The 16,372-nt window shown below is 46.8% G+C and overlaps 1 protein-coding gene across 1 annotated transcript in view; it reads right to left on the bottom strand.

Moving 5' to 3' along the window:
- Window positions 1–352: 352 nt before the first annotated feature.
- Window positions 353–16,372, bottom strand: part of slc6a8 (solute carrier family 6 member 8) — a 22,103-nt gene continuing 6,083 nt past the window's right edge. The window contains exons 2-13 of the mRNA XM_078081030.1: window positions 16,342–16,372; window positions 13,989–14,259; window positions 12,966–13,098; window positions 9,793–9,927; window positions 9,612–9,715; window positions 9,298–9,422; window positions 7,241–7,353; window positions 6,842–6,979; window positions 6,569–6,671; window positions 4,648–4,748; window positions 4,395–4,565; window positions 353–4,144 (exon numbers count right to left, since the gene is read on the bottom strand). The exon at window positions 16,342–16,372 is cut by the window's right edge and continues 101 nt beyond it. Of these exons, the coding sequence (XP_077937156.1) occupies window positions 4,013–4,144; window positions 4,395–4,565; window positions 4,648–4,748; window positions 6,569–6,671; window positions 6,842–6,979; window positions 7,241–7,353; window positions 9,298–9,422; window positions 9,612–9,715; window positions 9,793–9,927; window positions 12,966–13,098; window positions 13,989–14,259; window positions 16,342–16,372 (1,557 nt within the window). The 3' untranslated portion in view covers window positions 353–4,012. The remainder of the gene's footprint in view (window positions 4,145–4,394; window positions 4,566–4,647; window positions 4,749–6,568; window positions 6,672–6,841; window positions 6,980–7,240; window positions 7,354–9,297; window positions 9,423–9,611; window positions 9,716–9,792; window positions 9,928–12,965; window positions 13,099–13,988; window positions 14,260–16,341) is intronic.

Genomic DNA, 16,372 nt, shown 5'->3' with positions numbered 1-16,372 from the left:
TACTTCAGTACTCGGGGTCTAAACTTGGCGGCGTCCTCGTGGAGCAGCTGTCGGTCTGAGCCCTCCGGCATCGGGAGCCGGTCTGATCCGGCCTCCCCCCGGCTCGCCTTTCACTGCTGGACGTCGTCTCCGTCTTCTGTCTCGGGCTTTCCTAGAAGACAAAGGAATGTCTGCCGGGGGGACGGGGGAGACGCAACGGGACTTCAAATGTCATTTCAAACCTAAATTACTTTGTCTTCTGTCTGAAGGACCCCCCCCCCTCCATGTGTCCTCCTTTCCCCCCTTTGACTCCTTCTCTTCTCTCCTGTGGTGATGTCATGCAGAAGCTGGTCCTAGTAACCACGGAGACGGATTAATTTGTCATGACGTTAGTTTATTTTTGTTGACAAGCACAGTGATCACAGCATGGCGACCCGCGGAAGGTCGAGGGGGTCAAAGGTCATGAAACACCATCAGGGCTCAGTTAACTATGACATCATCAAATGAGTCGGAGCGCCGAGTCGTTGGTACACAGCTACTAATCAATACGTCTACTGATCGCTCTGATCGGGTCTGGAAGACGAATCTCAGAGAAATGAATGAAGGTTCTTCAACTACGGCTCCCATGATGCTTTGCTAGAGGTAAACGGTGAGTGATTATTTTTTATTCCATAAATTTGACACCTTTAGGGAGACTCGCTGCCCCCCCACACCCAATAATCCAACTCAGCCCCCAAAACACTTACAGATCAAACTTCATATCACAATTCAGTTGTTCAGCTTCAGCAATAATTTTATTCAAAAGAAAACAACCTTATTTTTTGATGTTAAAAACACTTTGGTGACGTTTTGGCTATAAAATCATTGCAACTATTTTTCAAAAAGTATCTAAAAGCAAAAGTTAGACATTAAATCCCTTTTACAAGCGGAGTGTTTTTGGACTGAATGAAAATTTGATGGTTTCAGAGGTAACTTTTGAAATATTTTGAATTAGTTTCTAATATTTAATATCTGTCTAATTTTATTTTCATGTTTAGAAAAAATGTTGTGTCTAAAAATGATGTAAATACATTATTCAGAGTCACATTGTATTAATTTGATCTTTTTTATCTTGTTATCAAAAATGAAACCTCAGATAATTATTTGTGCAAAATGTTTTTAGTAATTATTTTTCTAGAACTTCCAATCAACTTGAATAACTTAATTATTAACTTTAAATGAAAGTAATATTCTAATAATCATAATAATGAACAGGAATAAACCGGAATTGGGAAACCAGACACCTTTTGTTTATGTGTGACTTCCTGTCATCTGCAGTTTTAATCAAGTTTAAAATAAATATTCTGTCACGTTATTTTTGGCAGAAGCACAAAAACCAAATTACATGAAACATCAGATTTTGATAAATCTCAACTGGCTTTTTTGAGATCTTTTTTCTAGATAGATATTTTATAAATGCATATAAAATCCTCCAGAGATGAGAAAAATAACTCACAATATCAGTTTGAGTTAACGTTCTGTTTGATTAGTGAAATTCTCATTATCCGCGTCACGTGACCTTTGAACAATAATGTTTTAATTAGTAATAATAATCATCCCTCAGCAATAGTTCCATCTTTAATTAGTTTGATGTTTAAACGGTTAATTAACTTACACCTTTATCTCCAATTATAATAATTTTGATTAAAACTCTTTTATAGACAAATTTTCCTTTTCACACTCAATTGATATAAACTGGAGTCTCACACTGGCTGCTGGGAAATGTAGTTCTTATTGTAAACAGCAGCGTGTTGTGCTGTTTGTGTAGTTCTTACTGCGTTGCTGGCTACTGGTTTAATATTATTGTTCTGCCTGTTGCACCAGCTGACAGATTGCAGAAAAATGTTCGTTCTTCCCCTTTTTAAATAATAATACTTCTTTTGATATCCCCTCCGCATGAAGTTTTGAAGTAAACTTCATGCGGAGGGGTTGGGGGGGTAAATTCATTAAATTGTCTTTGAGCACTTTTAAAACCAGAAATCAAAAAAGTAAAAAAAGTTTCCCTTTCTTGGTGCATTCAGAAGAAGCCTCCACAACACTGAGGCAAACCCGCCAAAATAAAAGCCCTGCTCCCCGCTGTTTGTTCACATTAGCCGGTCGGACGGCGTTTAAGGGCCTCGCAGCACCAACGTGTGTAAATATATATAAAATATAATACTTCAAACCGTATTGCATTAAATGGGACACTTACAACATGTATCATAGATTTGTTCAGTTGTTTTCTTCTTTTTAACTGTTGTTCTTAGCATGTCACATTGTTGATCATCGGCGTTTAATGGAAATACTTCCCAGAAAGCGTTCCCGCCGTTCCATTTGCATAAAAAGCTGAAAGATTTATTTTGAAAATCTGAAATGAGGTAGCCTGAAGAGTCTCTTCATCGCTCGTCTGACGAAAACGTGAACAATCAGCCAGAGATCGTCATCACATACTGCATCAAATATAGATAATCAATATATCTGTCATAGTCACAAAATAAAAGCCTCCATAAAATAAATCTGATTCATTTTACATTATTTAAAACAATACGCAAGCTTTTTAAAAGCAACATTATTGTACAACAATGTGCAAGTTATCTTTTTTCTCTCTCCCTATGACAGCTGGATGGTTGCTAGGAGGCAGATCGTAGACGCGTCCCTGCAGACTGCCGATTGGTTGGATGTACGTGTTTCTCGAGAGTCGAAGACAACGACGTAAGGCAACGCTAGGTTGAGTCCTTAGGCTCTCATCGCTCCAGCAGCAGGTCAACACTGATTTATAAAATTTATAAAAATGATAATCGTTAATCTCTAAATAAGGATAACTACTATTATTAATTATTTACATGTTATTTATTAGTACATTAATATTTTAATATTTTTTAAATCAAATTAGCAATGATTAAATCAAGTGACCCAATGACCCAAACTGGATAATATTTGTTCGTATTGGGTTTTTGTATATATTTAGATTGCAGAACACTTTTGATCAGATTCCATTTAATACATTCATTCTATTTAAATATAACCTGAACAAAGTTTTAGTTTTTCTCTGACATTTTAAATTTAAGTTTTTTTTTAGTGCAAAGATTTATATACATTTTTGTCATTTTTCCGGTCCAAATATTCTGGTCTGATTCTCTGAATCTCTGATGAAGCTTTTAATTATGATGTTAGTTGATGTTTGGGGAAGAGCGCGGCGTCCGGTGGGAGGAGCTCAGCGTTGAAGAAGAAGAGTGAGCGTGTTATTGGTCTGGGATCAGCGCTGCTCCGTTTGGCACTTTAGTTGACCAAGGGGTCAAAGGTCAGATCCACAACGATAGAGCAGCTGATCCAGCGTATAATAATGTTGAATTTCTTCAATCGGGAATAATGATCAAAGATCTATCTATTCACTTATTAATATAATTGGTTAGTGTCTCAAATTCTTTCTGTAAATTCATGGGGGGGGTTTTGAACATTCCAGAAACCCCCCTTCATGAAAAGATGGAGGTCTGACGAGAAGATCTCATCACGCTGCGTCACGCTGACCAGACACAGCGAGTAAAAAACCGCGACAGCTTTCTGAGGTCCGACTGTCTACGACCGCGTCAGAGTGACGGCCTGCGTGTGTGTGTGTGTGTGTGTGTGTGTGTGTGTGTGTGTGTGTGTGTGTGTGTGTGTGTGTGTGTGTGCGATTCTCTTCTCAGAAGCCCGACGTTCGACAGTGTTTTTTCTTTCTTTTCTTTTTTCAACCTTCTTCTTCTTCAGCTCTTTCGTTGTTGGACATTTTGTCAAAAAGCTTATCATTTGATCCTTAAAATAGTCAAGGCGAATAATTTGAACAATCCCTCCCCCCATGTGGAGGAGCACAGGAGTGGAAGCCCGTCACAGGAAACCCAGTGAGCTGCTGGTTTGAATGTGGAGAACGTGGATGTATAAAAACAGTCTCGCTCTCTTCTTCTTCTTGTGGAACACGGCGAAGGCCGGGTCAGGACGGGAGGCAGCCAATCGGCAGCCACCCTCCGGGGAGTCCCACCTACATGACGCTCTCGAAGATAATGACCTTGTTGTCGTCTGCGGCGGACAGGGAGCTCAGCGACTTGATGTCGGGGGCCATGTACTCCAGGTGGTGGTTGCCCCACACTGGGGTGGTCAGGTGAGCCCAGCGCTGCAACACACAGACATGTAAGACAAAGAATCAACATATCCATCTACCTGTCCATCTACCTGTCCATCTACCTGTCCATCTACCTGGCCCCCTAACGGGCTGAGTATCTGGTTCAGTCAGTGTATTAGTCCAGTATTTAATCAATGTTCTTCTTTGGATCAATAGAGAATCAAGATCTGTCTCCATGTCCTTCTCCCTGTCTGTCTTCCTGTCCGTCTCTGTGTCCTTCTCCGCGTCTGTCCACACTGACCTCTTTGAAGGTCCCCTTGGCCCTGAAGAGCTTGTAGAGGAGGCTGACAGGAATGCAGAGCATGGAGGACAGCGCCATGCACCATCCGATGACCTCGCCCCACCAGGGGTAGACGTACTGGTTGTTGTAGGTCAGCGGCTTGTAGTTCACCAGGTGGAACATGAAGATGCCCTGGAGAGGGAGGAGGAACATACATGTGTCATGTATATGTCATGTCATTTGTAATTCATGTATAAGGATCATCTCGTCTCACCAGACAGACACAAGGGGTGATGAAGGACCAGCACCACTTCATCCAGGGGAAAGGCCGGTAGCCAATCATCCGAGCCACGTCGTCCATGAAGCGGTCAGCACCTGCAACAAAGTAGAGTCCTCAATAGTATGTGTCAATAACTAAATTGACATTGAAAGAGTCCTAAATACTATATGCCTCTCCAGAGAGCATCGCCGTATCTCGGTGGAGAGGTTTGTGTGTCCCTATGGACCTTAGAGGTGTACTGTCTGGAGCCTGGTGGTCCTGGTATGGTTACCCTTGGCAAAGTTGTCTCAGGCGAGGGGCCAGGCTAAGAATGGTTCCCAAAGACATTGAAGAGGGACACGGCCCAGAGGAAGCCCGGGAACCCATGTGGAGCCAGGCCCAGATGGCGGGCTCAACAGCGAGTGTCTTGTGGCTGGGCATGCCGCACAACCGGGTGGGCATGGCCCAAAGGTGTCGCCTCAATACGACTTTGGGTTGTGGGGGGGGGGGGGGGGGGGGGGGGGGGGGGGACTTAGACTGTTGTCTGTGCATATGCACCAAGCAGCATCTCAAAGTATACAGCCTTTTTAGAGACCCTGAAGGGAGTTCTGCTTAGGGCTCCAGTAAGGGACTCCATAGTACTCCTAGGAGTCTGATCTGAGACTGCATGTTTTGGACACTCAGATAAAGTCTCAGAGGGGCAGAGCTGTCAACTGCTGGGTCAGAGGATGGGGGGGAGACTCAGGATAGACCTGGTAAACCCAAGCGCATATTGCGGGTGAACTGGGAACGTATGGAGGAGGCCCCGGTCACACCTCCGGCCGGAGTTCTCTCACATTCCTGTGGAGGTGGGGGACATTGAACCAGAGTGGTGTATGTTCAAAACGTGCACTGACGCTGTGGTGGTAAGTTGTGGCCTCCTGAATCCAACTACTCCCTCTTTGGTAGAGGCGGAGCTGGAGGCGGAGGAGGGATCATCGTCAATTTGACTGGGTCCCGGCAGAGATAATGTGGGAGGTGGTGCGTGAGTACGGGGTGAGGGGATCCCTACTTGGGGCCATCCAATCCCTGTACGCCCAAAGCAAGAGGTGTTTTCGGATTGTCGGTGTCCAATCCGGCGGTGGTTGGCCTACATCAGGGTTGTGCCTTGTCACCAATCCTGTTTGTTGTATTGATGGACAGGATATCGAGGCGTAGTCGGGGGAAGGAGGGTTTACAGTTTGGGGAGCTGCATATCTTTTACATCCTTTGCTTTTTGCAGATGATGTGGTCCTCATAGCATCTTTGGTCTGTGACTCTCACTGGAGGTTCAATGGAGGATCAGCATCAGTAAATATACTACAGTTTTCTGATTCCACGTGAAGTCATTTTGTTTCTCACTTCAGCTTTAGGATCAAGTTTGATTACATTTTACTACTAATTCTAAACTATATCAATCTTTTCATGACTTGTATCTTGGAGTTGATGAAACCAGAAGAGATGAAGATCTTTTTCTACATTTATTGGGCTTTATTCATCATTTTGTTTTTGTAGTGAAGTAAAATGATTGACTATAATCTGTTTCCCGACCGCAGGATCAGCACCTCTAAATCTGAGGCCAATGTTCTCAGCAGGAAACCGATGGATTGCCTGCTCCAGGTAGGGAATGTGTCCTTACCCCAAGTGAAGGAGTTCAAGTACCTCGGGGTCTTGTTCATGAGTGAGGGGAAGATGGAGTGTGAGTTTGGGTGGAGAATCGGAGCAGCGGGGGCGGTATTGCACTCGCTTTACCGCACCGTGGTGACGAAAAGAAAGCTGAGCCGGAAGGCAAAGCTCTCGATCTACCGGTCAGTCTTCGTTCCTACCCTCACCTATGGTCATGAAGGATGGGTCATGACCCAAAGAACTAGGTCACGGGTTCAAGCGGCAATAACACAAGGTTATTGTGTGTGCGTACCGTAGACCCAGGAGACCACGATGCATTCCCAGAAGGCCTGCCACAGCAGAGTCATCCCGCTGGCCGAGTAGTAGTCGAACAACTGGAAGACGTACATGCCGGCCTGCAGAGAGAGGCATGGGGGTCAAATGATGACATCTACCTCATCTACTCGTACTGTATTATTATAACATAGTCCTTCATATGCAAATCACTTCTGTTAAATGGATTGAACGTGAATCTTCCACTTGTTCAGGTTGATTTGGACTGAAGGAGACACCAGTGGAGTCTCACCTGCGTCACCATTGAGAGGTCGATGATGAAGCACAGCGAGCAGCACACGGCCACAGAGATCTCCCTCTTGTAGCGGTACTGCTGCTTCCCGGGGAGCAGGTCCAGGATCCCGGTGACGAAACCCTCCACCCCGACGAACTGCAGACATTAAGCGGTGACGTTACTGACAAGGTGGGAGAGGAAGGAAGGAAAGGCCAGTTATGACTACGACAACCTGCCTCAGCTCAGTGTGTCCAACTGTCCAAGTGATGCTGCGCAAGGCATTATGGGACAGAATGATCTACTTTCCTGAGCTAATAAAGGAAGCACCTTTCCTATGCTAAGGGAGCTAATAAAGGAACCAGCGAACCTTCCATGGAGGACTTTGGAACGCGGCCCTTAAGGACACGTATTGATCACCTGGCTGTCGAGTCCCAGAAGCAGCAGCATGAAGAAGAAGAGCGCGGCCCAGAGAGGAGCCACCGGCATCAGGCTGACGGCCTTCGGGTAGGCGATGAAGGCCAGTCCAGGACCTAATGTAGTAATAATAATGATGATGATAAAAATAATGAAGTACTACACTACTAACAGAGTCTGCATAGTCAAACTATGCACAAACACGTCTGTGTTTGAATAAGGAATGAATAAAGATCTCCTACTTTTATTGTGGGGGAATAGAGTTTTATTTGAGTTGTATCATCGTGGCAGTGATGGATAATATTCTAACACACTCTGAGATCTATTGAGTGCGTTATAAATCAAATGTATTATCAGTATTATTATTGTTATCATTATCCATCCATCTTCAAACCACTTATCCTTCATAGAGTCGCAGGGGGCCGGAGTCAATCCCAGTTTAATACCAATACCTAACAACAATAACAACAACAATTACTAACAAGGAAAATTATTGAACAGCTGCAATAAATCTATAACCTCTAACCTCAGTGTTCCAGCTGATTATCTTAATTCAAACTCCTCCCATACATGAGGTTCAAACTCACTACCGGCCCTTTAAGAGTCTGTTGATTGACAGGTGGGCCGTCCAATCAGCCGAGAGCAGATCCTGCTAAGTTACAGGAGACCGATGAGTCACACGTCACCAGGTGTGAAGGAACGCACACACACACACTGACACGCACACCCACACACATAAATACACACACACACCGACACACACGCACACACACACACACACACACACAAACACACACACCGACACGCACACACACACACAAACACACACACACACCGACACGTACACACAAACACACACACACCGACACGCACACACACACACACACACACACCGACTCGCACGCACAAACACACAAACACACGCACACACACAGACACACACCGACACGTACACACACACACACACACACAAACACACACACCGACACGCACACCCACACACACACACACACACCGACACACACACCCACACACACACACACACTGACACGCACGCACACACACACACACACACAAACACACACACCGACACGCACACACCGACACGCACACCCACACACACACACAAACACACACACCGACACGCACACACACACACACACACACACACCGACACGCACACCCACACACACACACACAAACACACACACCGACACGCACACACACACACAAATACACACACACACCGACACGCACGCACACACACACACACACACAAACACACACACCGACACGCACACACACACACACACCGACTCGCACGCACACACACACACACACACACACCGACACGCACGCACACACACAAACACACGCACACACACACACACACGCACACACACAAACACACACACCGACACGCACACACCGACACGCACACCCACTCACACACACAAACACACACACCGACACGCACACACACACACACACCGACACGCACACCCACACACACACACACAAACACACACACCGACACGCACACACACACCGACACGCACGCACACACACACACACACAAACACACACACCGACACGCACACACACACACACACACCGACTCGCACGCACACACACACACACACACACACACACACACCGACACGCACGCACACACACACACACACCGACACGTACACACACACACCAACACGTACACACACACACACAAACACACACAGACACACACGCAGTTTGCGTTGTTCATATTTATAGTAGCACACTAACATGGTGAATAAGGAATAGACCTGAATACGTTTGTGATGTCACACCATGTGATGAAAGCTATTTATAAACATGCAGTTGGCACACGCACACAGACACACAAACGCACACACAGTCCCTCCATAACAGACTGCAGTAAAGCTGGTTTAACGTGGATGAACAAGCAGCAGTGAAGCGAGTCTCACTGCTTCAGGGGTCAGAGGTCATGCGTTTAATGTTCAACCCCCCTGTGTGTTTAAGGGACAGCACAACCTTTGAACTTGTGAAACTTGGGTCACCTGACTCGGCGACCTGCGAGATGTCGACTCCCTGCTCGGCGGCCATGAAGCCCAGAATGGAGAAGACCACGAAACCAGCGAAGAAACTGGTCCCACTGTTGATCATCGCCAGGACGAAGGCGTCTCTGAGGGACGGGAGACGAGTAGCTTAGCAACGCGTCTCACGCGGCGTACAGCCTCATAGTATTACTACTTTACTGCTAAACTCATACTACATTTATGACTGTCTAGTACTGCACGGTATTACATCTCAGTAGATAGTACACTATAGTACTATAGTACACTATACTCCATCCCAGACGTGGAGGTCGTACTTGTAGCAGTCGTTGTTGAAGCGGTTGTAGCTGCCCAGAGCCGTCAGAGCTCCGAGGCCGATGGCGTAGGAGAAGAAGATCTGAGTCCCGGCATCGATCCACACCTGAGGGGAGGTCAGAGGTCAGAGGTCAGAGGTCAGGGACCCTTCTTTTATTTTTCTGGTCCTGGTCCTTCACCCACCTGCGCCTCCCCCAGCTTGGACCAGTCTGGTTTGATGTAGTACATGATGCCGTCGTAGGCCCCGGGCAGCGTGACGCCTCGGACCAGCAGGATGACGAGCACCACGTAGGGGAAGGTGGCTGTGAAGTACACAATCTGACACACACACACACACAGACACACACACACAGGAATGTGGAGGGTCAGCACCATGGAGAGCGCTCGGTCTCAGGTTGGGTCGAGTTTCAGTCAAATCACAGCAGAGAACGAGAACCCCCCCCCACACACACCCACACAGACTCACACACACACACAGACACACACACACAGACACACACTGAGGTCTTTGGGTTCATTGTGTCATTCATAACCCCCGACTATCAGTCTCCTGCTGACGATTAACAACAACAGTCTCAGTTGGCACTGAGATCCGTGTGAACGCTGCTGACTTACTCACACACACACACACACACACACACACACACACACACACACACACACACACACACACACACACGCACACACACACTGAAGTCTTTGAGCTCACTGTTTCATTCATAACTTAAATCTATTTGTTAAAACTAATACAATTTTACTGAACAGGCTTTTATTTTTTGGTGAAACTGTGTGTGTGTGTTTGTATATGTGTGTGTAGTACACGGTGCACAGTACACGGTACACACAGTACACGGTACACGGTACACACAGGTACTTCTCCCTCTGATTCTGTCACGTCTCACTGCAGTCGAGCTGCCCTCCCACCACGACCAATCAGGACGCGCCACCTCACAGCCCCTCCCCTTCCTCCTCCCTGTCGTAGTCACGGCAACGCTAAGGCCCAGCATGTGACGCAGTGTGAGTCTCACCGTCACATGCTGGTGAGACACATACACACCGACACACCGACACACACACACACACACCGACACACACACATACACACATACACCGACACACACACACACACACACACCGACACACACACACACACACACACACACACACACACACACACGCACACATACACACACACACACGCACACACAGACACACACACACACACGCACACAGACACACACACACACGCACACACACACAGACACACACACACGCACACAGACACACGCACATACACACACACACACAGACACACACACACACACGCACACAGACACACACGCGCAGTGAATCTCAGCACCGTGAAGGTTGAACTCTTAAAGGAACAGTCACACATTTATTCTTCTGTTTTAAATCAAACCCCCGCGGACTCCTGAATGAAAGCCAGCGGCCGAAGCTCTGCTCTCTTATTGATGCAGCCGCACAGAAGCCGATCAATCAGCTGTCCGCTGACCTCTGACCTTCAGCCTGTTATGTAAATGACCCCCAGCTGTTCAGCCGGCCTGTGCTCTGGTATGTATGACATTGTGGGGACTTGAAAGAACAACTTAACGCAAAACGTTCCTTAATCACGACGATGTGACGAAACACAACCTGAAACTATTGATAAACACAATATGTGACAAGTTGGCAACTTAAGGTATTTGTTATTTCATTTATCTATAATTATTGTATCCAGTCAAAAGTCTGGACACCCGGTCCAAACGGTTGACTGGTACCGTATGTATTAAAACATTCACAACAATGTGAGGACTAACTGAGCAGATATGAGGACGTGATCACATCCTCGTATCAGGGACGTTGTGGGGCCACAGATAAAACACCAGCTCCATCCATCCATCGTCAAACCTCTTATCCTGCACACGGGGCCGCGGGGGGCTGGAGTCCGTCCCAGCCAACTTCAGGCGATAGACGGGTTCATCCTGGACTGGTCGCCAGCCAATCGCAGGGCTACACAGAGACACACAACCATCCACACGCCTACAGGCAATTTAGAGTCACCATCACCCTGATCCCCAGAGCATGTCTTTGGACTGTGGGAGGAAGCCAGAGAACCCGGAGAGAACCACCGCAGACACGGGGAGAACATGCAGACTCCACACAGAAAGGCCACTGGGCGGAATCGAACCCAGGACCTTCTTGCTGTGAGGCGACGGCGCTGACCACCAGGCCACCGTGCCGCCCAAACACCAGCTCACAAACCTTAATAAAAATAAAAAATGCTCGAGCATTTTACGGTTTTCATCAACATTTTATCTGACTTCTCTAGCAGGACCCTGTTCCTCGTACGTGGTTCAACTACGTCCATCAAATGTCCGATCATCCGGCCCAAGTTACCGAGATGATTGACATCAGACTATCTCGGTTCCTTGAAGGCGGATCGGCGCTCAAAACAGTATGAGAGACAGTCTGTGGGACAGTGTGTGAGACAGTGTGTGAGACAGTCTGTGGGACACTGTGTGAGACACTGCGTCAGACAGTATGAGACAGCATGAGACACAGTGTGTGGGACAGTGTGTGAGACGGTATGAGACAGTGTGTGAGACAGTCTGTGGGACAGTATGAGACAGCATGAGACACAGTCTGTGGGACAGTGTGTGAGACGGTATGAGACAGCATGAGACACAGTCTGTGGGACAGTGTGTGAGACGGTATGAGACAGTGTGTGAGACAGTCTGTGGGACAGTATGAGACAGCATGAGACACAGTCTGTGGGACAGTGTGTGAGACGGTATGAGACAGCATGAGACACAGTCTGTGGGACAGTGTGTGAGACGGTATGAGACAGTGTGTGAGACAGTCTGTTGGACAGTATGAGACAGCATGAGACACAGTCTGTGGGACAGTGTGTGAGACGGTATGAGACACAGTGTGTGGGACAGTGTGTGAGACAGTCTGTGGGACAGTGTGTGAGACAGTATGAGACACAGTCTGGGGGACAGTATGAGACAGTATGAGACACAGTCTGGGGGACAGTAGATGCTCGGCTGCAGCGTGTGCTGTTCATCACGTTATGTTACGGCTCCAGAAGGTCGTAAATAAATGATTCTGGTCCTCAGCATCTGCAGCGCTCGTACAGGACGTGATGGTGACGTCATAACGGGTCTCTGTGATGTCATACAAGTCTCTCCCTATGAAATCCTCCTTCATCAGTGAGGAGAGATGAACTGATCCAGCAGCTCAGATGAACCGCAGCAGGTTCATCAACCCGGATACGAGTTCAGCTACCTGAGATCAGAAAGAGGTCTAAAGCTTGTGTGTGTGTGTGTGTGTGTGTGTGTGTGTGTGTGTGTTACCTTTCCGGTGGATTTGACTCCCTTCCAGACACAGAAGTAAACCATCACCCAGACGGCCATCAGACACAACGTCAGCTCCCAGTTAAACTCTCCAGTTTCACCCAGACCGGACGAGATGTTCAGCACCTTTCTCCTGCAGAGAGAGAGAGCACATTGTTTACATCACAACAACAACAACAACGACTACTGTAATTATGGCAATTTGTGTTCAGGACAGGGTTTAAAGCACAACAGCAGCAGATCAGTAAGAAGAAGAAGAACTTTATCCCTGTGTGCGTTCACTGATTTGATCAACTCTTTCGTTCACTGCTCGCTGTGTGTCATTGAGTTGCCACGACAACGCGGCGGTGATCCACATCGATGGAGCAGCTGCTCTTCTAGTCGACCTGCAGTCACTCTGATCCACTAACTCGCTGCAGCACTAAATAAACACCTTCAGGCGCCTTTGGTTCCAATGAAGCCAAAACTCCAGCCGGTCCCTCAACAGGTCCTCACACAACCACTTGGTTCCCTGCTGGTTTTTAGTTTGAACATGAACAATGAAGAACATCATCGACATACGAGTCACTTGAAGCACCTTTTATTCCTACTTAATGTTCTTCTCGTGTTTGTAGACGCGGTAGAGGTGAAGCACCGCTGAGTTTAGTCTGAAGCTTCTTCAGCACTGGACTCAAGTTCTTGTTGGTCAGTAAAAAGACTTCCAAGTCCAGGAGCACGTGAGCGTTTCACAGCCCTCATCATTCGGGAGGACCGTTGTGCAGCTACGTTGGTTAGCATGCTAAAGCTAGCTGTGAGACCGCCGTCCTTTGAGAACCTGCGTTCACTGAGAATCCTTCAATCATCAAACGTCTCGTTGCTGCATGTTGATGACTTGATGTATTCTCGGACCCTCGATGCAGATCTCTGGACGAGGTGACTGCATATAGAAGAAGATTGAAGAAACCTTCGCTGATGTTGATCTCATAGTTAGTTCAAACCTACCACGACCCCTCGACCCAGAACCCCGGCCCGAGCAGAACTCACTCCCAGAACTCGATGATGGGCGACTGGGCGTTGGCCAGCTCGGCGCAGGTCATGTTGCCGCCGACAACGGTGGCGTTGGCGATGCTGCCGTTGACGCAGTCCTGGTGGCGGAAGTTCTCGATGCAGCTGGGCGTGTTCCATTCGTTGTCGCAGGTGGACCAGGGGAGGGTGGAGTTGAAGGACTTGATCAGGTAGTAGAAGCCCCAGGCCAGCACCATGATGTAGTAGGTGTTACAGAAGAAGACGATCACCATGGAGGAGTAACCGAGACCTGAGGAAGAGGAGGGGGAGGAGGAAGAAGACAACAAAAACAGGGTGAGGACAAGCCTGATAACTGGAGTAATAGATTATAGAGGTTAAGATTTACATTTGGCTCATTGATGACTCGTACATGTTTCCCTTCCTGTCCCGTCCTCTGGAAGTCAAACCTGTTGTGTTAAAGCAATAAGGTACTTGAAGCAGTACTTTATCTCCAATAAGGTAACAGTTCAAGGGTGTTGTTACATCATTGAAGATAAAGTACTGCTTCAAGTACCTTATTGCTTTTATAATACGGATACCAACTAAATTCTAAATAGTATGTAAATAGCCGCCTTTCAGTACAAAATAGTTGTAGCCACCAAACGTTGTTTATCTCATTTCAGTGGTCTAGAGAAGAAATAGTCCCTGTACGTGCAGGTAAACAGCATCGGGTCTCCTTGCAAGATCTCGCACCATCTCGTTCATTCACATCTCTCATGACGTCCACCTGAACAGTTGTGAAAGCTCCCATTACCCCAAACGCATCAAACCGAAAAACCGAAAAAATGTGTCAGATAAGATTTAAGATTATTGTCCATCTGACATATTACAACTATTATAACGATTACAATGAATACAACTCTAACACAGAAACAGAGAGCCACAGTGGTCCAAGCGTTTAAACGCCTCATTTCGGTAGTTTGCACACTATTAATTGTCTCTAAGAAGTTGTGATAAATCTGTGTCGCTGTCCTTGGTGCTGAAGTAGCAGATGGATTTTTCATTTGAACTTCTTCTCTGAGGAAGATTTAGTAATAAACATCTTCTCTTTCAAACCTCTTTTGAAACAGAACCATCGGGACTGGAAGCAGAGAACTGAAATATTTCTTCACTGCAGAATAACACAGTTATGATCAATCATTGAAGAGAAAGAAAAGCAGGTCGAATGTTTTACAGAACCTAGAAAACAATTAAACAATCCAATAAATAGATGTTTCCAACTGTCAACAACGTCTACTAAGGTTGGAGATGAAGTATGTTCTACATGTGGTTCACATGAAACTAGTGTAGTCCTAGTTTCTCTGATTGATGGTCACATGACTGCTGGTCTCAGATTAATCAATGGTGACATCATAGGTTCACTTATTTTAACACAATCTGATCAAAGAGGTTTAGTGGTGAATTCAAGTTTTCTGGCTGATCAGCTGTTGGTCTTCAGGGTTCGGACTAAACCTTCCCGTCCTCCAGAGGACAGAATCCACATCGAGCCTCGCGTGTTGACTGTTGGCGTGAACTCGGGCGAGTGAATGTCAAGGTGCAGCTTCGTCTACAGCGCCGGGAGTTTAAAGGTCGCAGCGAGGGCCGTGTAGTAAACGCAGCTAATGACACCGAGTCATGTGCTGCAGGGCTGATAAACTCTTTATAGAGCTCACAGATATGAGTGTGTGTGTGTGTGTGTGTGAGAGTGAGTGTGAGTGTGTGTGTGTGTGTGTGTGTGTGTGTGTGTGTGTGTGTGTGTGTGTGTGTGTGAGTATGAGTGTGTGTGTGTGTGTGTGTGTGTGTGTGAGTGGGTGTGTGTGTGTGTGAGTATGAGTGTGTGTGTGTGTAAGTGTGTGAGTGTGTGAGTGTGTGTGTGTATGAGTGTGTGTGTGTGTGTGTGAGTGCGTGTGTGTGTGTGAGTGTGTGAGTGTGTGTGTGTATGAGTGTGTGTGTGTGTGTGAGTGCGAGTGTGTGTGTGTGTGAGTATGAGTGTGTGTGTGTGTGTGTGTGTGTGTGAGTGTGAGTGTGTGTGTGAGTGTGTGTGTGTGTGAGTGTGTGTGTGTGTGTGTGTGTGTGTGAGTGTGTGTGTGTGTGTTGCTGGTACATTTCCGTGTCTGGAGGCACGTAGAGCAGCAGGATCACAGATTATTGCGTGCAGATAAACCTCCACAGAAAGCCGGACGCGTGTTTGCAAAACTCACCACAACGTCAACGGTTACCACGGCAACGCAACCTCAAACCAAAGGGCTCAACCCAGTCATCCCAACAGTTTCCATTATTCTCTGTCCTACTATATAATGATTAGATGATCGGAGTCCTCTGAGCCCTCCTCTCTATTCTGTACGTACTGTACCTTTAAAAAGCGGCGCGATGTTCCACACGTT

The sequence above is a fragment of the Gasterosteus aculeatus genome, chromosome 2 (assembly GCF_964276395.1).
Source record: "Gasterosteus aculeatus chromosome 2, fGasAcu3.hap1.1, whole genome shotgun sequence".
NCBI lineage: Eukaryota > Metazoa > Chordata > Actinopteri > Perciformes > Gasterosteidae > Gasterosteus > Gasterosteus aculeatus.
This window is presented reverse-complemented; position numbering and strand designations above follow the sequence as displayed.